Source organism: Stenella coeruleoalba (assembly GCF_951394435.1).
Source record: "Stenella coeruleoalba genome assembly, chromosome: 12".
Taxonomy (NCBI): domain Eukaryota; kingdom Metazoa; phylum Chordata; class Mammalia; order Artiodactyla; family Delphinidae; genus Stenella; species Stenella coeruleoalba.
The window spans coordinates 66,024,149-66,030,543 of NC_137158.1; the positions used below are offsets into that span (position 1 = coordinate 66,024,149).

Below are 6,395 nucleotides of genomic sequence, written 5' to 3' on the forward strand. Positions count from 1 at the left end.
CTTTTACTAAGAAAATCCCTTAGCCAATGCCTATTTTGAAATTTCAAGTATGTACATTTAATCATAAGTTAAGGTCTTTGGTAGTAAGTAAAATGCTCTTATTTTCATAATGGGTGTTTATTCTGGAATCTTCTTTGATAGAAAATTTGTTTCTCAAGTATATGCTGTTTGCTTCAAGAGAGAAAATGAAGTCTTCAGAAATGGTAAAAAACAAACAATAAAACAAACAAAAAAACCCCTCTTGAGCAAAGACTTTTCTTTGACCTTCTAAATAAATTCCACAAGGGGGCGAAAACACCTAATGGTCCAGGACCGCAAGGTTTATACTTCAAAGCTGGCCACCCATAATAGATTAGTGGATTAATATTATGCTCTAAAGGATCTGGCCTTTAATGTTGACATCAATTTATTGCTATCCCAGTTTACAGTAGTAAAAGTCTTGGAGACCATAAACTTCACAATAGATGTCAGCCTTCTGGTACTAGTGCTTTAGACTTGCACCCCATAAACAGTGGTGATTAGGTAACTGTTCTTCAAACACCCATCCATAGCTGTAACGTCTTTATCAGCTCCAGCAGGGATACTGCCACCAGGATTTTTAGCAGCCACAACAGAGGTATAAGTTTTTTATAATGTGTTCTTCTTTTTCTCATGTGTTTTCTATGATATTTTGCTGTGACTTATCAGTGATCTCTTCTTGAAAATCAAGAGTGTCTAACTGTGGGCAAAGCTTAAAGAATAGAAGCTCTCTTGTACCATATTAGAACTTTTTGAAAAACGGCCAAGGTACAGAGGTCAAATTTCCCCATATGCTACAAGCAACTTAGTAGGAAGCAAGACCGCTAAAGGTTTTGCAAATGTCTGCCAGTAGCCTGGTGATCTAGGTCACTGTACAGGTTTCATTAATCAGGTTGTTCAAACAAGGAGTTATTTTTCCCTGCTTAAGAGACCTGCAGATATCACATAGAATCTGCTCAATTGTTGATCATGAAAGAGTTTTAATGAAACAGAGATCATTTGAACGAAGGGGACGGGAGAGTTTGTACTGAAGAGAAATTGTGCTTTTAACCCAGCTTTTCCTGTTGAGTCCCCTGTTCTGGCAGAGATAGGCTCAGGATCTAATAATAGTTCCTCCGGCTCTGCATCTCCACATACGTGTTCCGGCGTTAGAGCAGCAGGAGGAATTTAGTGACAGAGCAGGTGTTGTGGCTTATTCCCTGGCAGAATAAATGGTGAAGGGTGGTGGCAAGGCAGTTCTCCTGATTCCATTATGCAAAAAAAAAAAAAGACAGTGCCTCCAATGTCCTTCCTTTTTATTTTCTTCCTGGCACAAGTGGAAAAGAACTAGAATTGTTGTATTAATATGTATGCAAACATATTTTTTCACTTGAGCCTCTGGAAAAAAAAAAGAAGAAAAAGGGAAAAAAAACTTGCTGTGAAAATGCTTAGCCAGGAAGATTTACTGCTGATTGCAGATTTATTATTGACATGTCTAAGTGGAAGAAAACTTCAGTTTTAACTATTAATGTGGAAAATCTGGATCAGCCTTTAAAATGGAGTAAAGAGCTTTGAACGATGTATTTTCAGAGAAATTATTTACTTACAACATAATTTTTAATAAGGAAGTGTCAATTAAGAGGTGTAAAAAGAACCCAGTGGAGTATGCATCTTAATTTTAATGGCCTGCCTTGGAAATAGAATTATAGAATGTAGGTGATCTGAATTATACTGAAATCAGCTTTTATGCCAGACTCACTGTAATTTAACACTTCTGTATACCCTCCTCTCCTGATTTTTTTATTATGAAATATGGGATTTAAGATTAGAATCTAAGAGTCTAAATGAAATGCTCTTTTAAAGGATTATTTGTGAGATTTTCCACAACCTACATTTCTGTACTCCTCCAGTAGGTTATATACAAGACCGTATTTTTTCATGAGTGTACCGTGTGTTGCTCTTATAAGCTAGGAAAACATGAAAGGGAAAACAAAATTCTTTCTCCTTCTAACTGGGATCATTTGAGATTTTAACAATGTTACTTTTTCCTGTGCTTGATTATATAGGGCAAAACTTGACACCTACTTGACTGTAGTTATGTCTTCTTGATAACGCATCCAGGTAAAATTAAAAAGGATCTTATCCTCATGTCCTTTGCACCCAATGCCTGTAACAGTAAAAGCTCAGAATTCTGGAAAACAGGGCATGCTTGAGAGGGAACATCTTGTAAAGATTGTAATTTGACCTTTGCGTCAACCTTGCTGAGTAAATTTTAAATATTCTAAGAGAACAAAATCGAAAGCCTCAAGGTGGAATACCACTCCCTCTTCTTCTTAGAACTATGAACCAGCCAGAAGCTTTTTCAGAGATTAAGCTAGAAAATGTGTGCCTCTCTTTAATACTTTTGCTGAGAAATAAAATTTGTCACTAGAGATAAAGGTAGATTTATATTTAATGCCATCCTCATCAATCTTCCAGTATTTTATTCCAGTCTACCTCCACTTAAGTAGTTGAGTCAGGTATAACCAGAAACACTTGATTTTTCCCCTCCCACCCTGTGAAATAATATTGATAACATTTAGTATTACAAACCTTTTAAACTCTGGAGTACGCTTGAAGATGATGGCAATTAAGAAAAAAATGCTCTTTGACAACTTCGCAGCTTTTGATTAAACCACACCAAGAGGCATGTTACAGTGATAACAATGAAGCATTATGCCAATTATGTTAAATCCTGCTCTCCGCTTTAAGCTCATCATGACCTGTTTTAGTGTCCTGTAATTTATCCTCTGGAATGCTTACTCTCATCAATAAAGTGTTCAAGAGAAAAAAAGAAAGCCACCAAAGGGAATAACCACCCCCAAATGACTTCTAGAAAACAAGTATTTCTTAACTTTTTATTGACATTGGCAAATTAAAATAGAATAAATTAACAAGTATTTTTTCAAAAAAATGTTTTGTACAAAAATACTGTCAAAATTTCCTAAAAAGCTTTCAACACAGTAGTATCTTTTCATGTACTGAATATAACTATTAGCACAGTGTCAAAAATGTTGAAGACAGAAACAAAATAAAAATCTGTGAAATGTTTGCCACTGATGACATTCCACACCCTATTATTGTCTGTACATATTGGGGAGGGGGACAGCCACCTTGAAAGTGAACAGTATGACTTTTCCTGATCCAGAATGGTTTGGCCCACATCTGTTTAATCTTCCAGTTTAGCATATTTTAAAAATTAGTCTGTACTCAAATGCATAGTTAAAAATATGAAGCGAGATGGCAGAGTTTGTGCAGTAATATCTGCCCTTCAAAGTTCATGCAACCAACTAATGCAATTTTTCCTTTCCCTCGTAAATCTGAATGCAGTTCAGTCATTTGAAACCATCTACAAAATCCACAAGATTAAGCAGTTTGCCAAGATTAATATCTAACAGTTGAGCACTGGAGAAAGTGAGGAAATAAGGAGTAAAAACAAACAACAAAAAAGACCAAGTTAACTAGATATTTCAACTACATAAGGGAGGTGAATGTCAAGGCTACAAAAACGAAACAAAAACAGAAAAAAAAAAGTGGCAGCAATTTTTTTAAACCAATTTGTACAAGTTTATAGTTTACTTTGTTTCCAAGTTCTCAAACCTTTCACGATCTGAAAAGTGAGATACTGTGTCTAAGGGAATGTTTTTTAATTCACACCGAAGAAATTGGGGGATTTGATTTCTTTCGCCGGGATTTCGATCGAGTCAACAGCTTACTCTGCTGGGCTGTTGTTTGCACACGAAGTCCGTCATAAAATCAAACTCGTTTTGCCCCAGCCAGAGTTCGGGCAGCTCCTTGATGCGGTCCAAACCCATTTCTATCACTAAGGACATAAGCACTTCCTCGTCGATGAAATCAGTGTCTATGACATTGGGCGGCAGCATTGCAGCAGGGACGTGGGCCACGGAGGCGGGCATGTTGCTGCTGCCGCTGCCGCCGCTGCCGCCGCCGCTATTGCTGCTGCCCGCGCCGCCGCCCGAGGTGCCCGCCGAGCCGCCGGGGGTGCTGCTGCCGCCCGAGCTGCCGGGGGTGCTGCTGCCGCCGCTGTGCTTGGGGTTGCAATCTCGGAAGTGCTGGTTTGTCCCGTTCATCTGGTGGCCTGCAGCAGGGTGCAAATCCGGCATGTAGTGGTTGTGGGGATAGGGGTGGTGGTTGAAATACTGGTTGTTGAGCTTCTGCAACTGCATGCTGGCCGGCAGAGAGCCTCCCTGGCTGGCCACCGGGGGGCCCATGAACTGGGAGCTGTTAAACCTGGCCCCGGGAGCCAGCGCGCTCGGGGGGTGCCCTCCGTTCACAGTCCCCGGCCCCATCGCGTGCCTGATGCCGCTCGTGGCGTTCATGTTGCTCGCGCCGTAGTGTATGTGCTCGCCCATTAGCGCGTTGAAGGCGTGTTGGGGCTGCTGCTGGTGATGATGGGGGCTCGGGAACTGCCCCACGCCCATGCGGTGGGCAGGGTGGTGGTGCAGCCCGTTAGTGCCGTCGGGGAAGCGCCCGTGGTTCATGGCCATCATATGGTCTGCCATTTCCAGTCCTGAAAGTGAAAAGGGCAGACGGTAAGCCCTGCGCCACACGTGTCGCCCACCTCGGTGCACCCCCCTTTTTCTCGGCTCTGGCCCCCAGGCTCACCCGACGCACTTCGGCTGCGAATCATCATCCCGAGGATCCCACTAGGAGCCTGTGCACCCGGGCTCGCCACCAAGGCGGACCTGCCACCCACAACAGAGCCGCGCGCTGCACAAACAGCCCTTTCCCCTGCGATCGGGCGGGGGACCCAAGCCCACACCCCCCTCTGCTCCCCGAAGTCGCCTAATAAAGGAAGTGCCCCGTAGCTCTGCCGCGAACTTCAGGCATTAAATCAGCCCTCCTCATCCTGTTGTTGCACATCCTGTTGTTATTCCCCAGCTCCGCCTCACGCTCTTCCTCCGGGCAAACCCAGCCCTCGGAGGACTGGGCTGGCAGAAGCCCCAGCCAGCTTCGCCCGCCGCGCTTACCTTCCGTCCTTGCGATTTCTGCTCCGAAGACCGAGGGCGGGATCGTCGGGTCCAGGACCGGCTCAGCAGCACATAGAGGGGGCCTTTCTGGCGTGCAAGGCGCTCGCTGTCGCGAAGTCGGCGCCGAAGTCTTGCAGCAGCCGCTGGGGCAGAATCGGAGCCGTTCCCTTTTATTTCCCCTCTGCTGCCCCCACAGCTCGGCAAGACCGCCCGGCAGCTGCCAACAATGAGCTGTGTTTCTTAGGGCTTTGGCCACAGTTAATATAAGGGATTTCAGGAAGGGCGGAGCGAGAGCCTCCGGGAGGGCGGCGGGAAAACGCGGATTCCGGAACATCGGGCACACCGGACCGGGTCGGGCAGCCGAGTCCCCACTGCCGGAGGCACGTGCACAGAGGCTGCGGGCCCAGGCGCCGCCCCGCTGACCCCGGATGCTGGCTTCCTCCTGGCCCACAAATACCAGACCAGGCCGCCCCCGGAGCAAGGACAGAATCCTCCCTGGACTCTCAGCCCGAAGGTAGCGCCTGCCCGGAGAGCAGCGAGGAAAACTCACCGCCCCCCTCTGGCCGGATTCCCCACCCCGAGCTCACCTAGCGATCTGTGCTGCTTTCTGTGGGAAAACGGGTTTCACCCAGCGCCCCGTCCATAGTGCCCTTCTACGTCCCCGGGTTTGCAAAAGCCTACCCAGGTTGCAAAGAATGGCTGTGTTTACCCGTGTGGGTTTTTAAGCCCCGGGCAAATAATGCCCCTTCCCCTGTGCGCGCTTTCCTGGGCTGTGCTTTTGTGGTTTTTTAGGGGCAGTAGGTAAACCCGATCTAGACATTCTGCGTGTAAATGCATTTTTTTCCCACTCCTTTCAAGGACAGGAGCGGGGGGGGGGGGGGGGGCGGGGAGCGGCAGCAGCTGCAGGTGGACTGAGCGCGCTCGCGGGCCTGACCGCCTCCGCTCCAGCGCCTGGAATCCGGTCCGTGCTTTCGGGGCCGCTCGCCGCTCCCGGGGTACGTGTGCTTCTGCTAAGTTTGCGTTTGCAGCTCTTGGTAGCTTTGGCATCCGAGCTGAGGCGTCTCTGCTCTGTAAACAAACTCAGCGATCCTCGTCCCCAGATCCACCTTTTTGCACATACGCAGTTTCTTGCTTCTGCTGTTGCCCTTGATCCGGGAGGTGGGGGTGTGTGCAAACTTGCATAGCCTCCCTCCGGGCTCTGCCTGACGGTTTGGGGTTGATTTAGAAGCGAACGGGTTTGTAATTAAGAAATTCGGGGGCTGAGTAAGGCTGCTGTAGCTGGAAAAGGAAAACAAATAGATAACATGGTAATCGCTTTGTAAATAAAGTCGTTCTGGAGGTGGGCACGTAGCTGCACGTCCCGTATGG

At 46.5% G+C, this 6,395-nt stretch overlaps 1 protein-coding gene across 2 annotated transcripts; it reads right to left on the reverse strand.

The window, feature by feature from the left end:
* Window positions 1–2,880: 2,880 nt before the first annotated feature.
* On the reverse strand, window positions 2,881–5,536 carry CITED2 (Cbp/p300 interacting transactivator with Glu/Asp rich carboxy-terminal domain 2). Of its 2 annotated transcripts, none has more exons than XM_079939745.1 (2): window positions 5,028–5,536; window positions 2,881–4,567 (listed from the first exon to the last, which is right to left on the reverse strand). In XM_079939745.1, exons 1-2 carry the CDS (start codon window positions 5,359–5,361, stop codon window positions 3,741–3,743), a joined length of 1,161 nt encoding a protein of 386 aa, XP_079795871.1. In that variant the 5' UTR covers window positions 5,362–5,536; the 3' UTR covers window positions 2,881–3,740. The 2 variants fall into 2 exon arrangements, with proteins under 2 accessions (XP_079795871.1, XP_079795872.1); XM_079939746.1 differs by lacking the exon at window positions 5,028–5,536 and adding an exon at window positions 4,663–5,009.
* Window positions 5,537–6,395: the final 859 nt, after the last annotated feature.

What these genes read in the sequence shown, in the direction of transcription:
- CITED2 (XM_079939745.1), bottom strand. Translation starts at nt 5,361, where the DNA reads ATGTTCCGGAATCCGCGTTTTCCCGCCGCCCTCCCGGAGGCTCTCGCT. An exon ending in AGAAATCGCAAGGACGGAAG is followed by an intron (nt 4,568 to 5,027) that starts GTAAGCGCGGCG and finishes TTTCACTTTCAG; the next exon opens with GACTGGAAATGGCAGACCAT.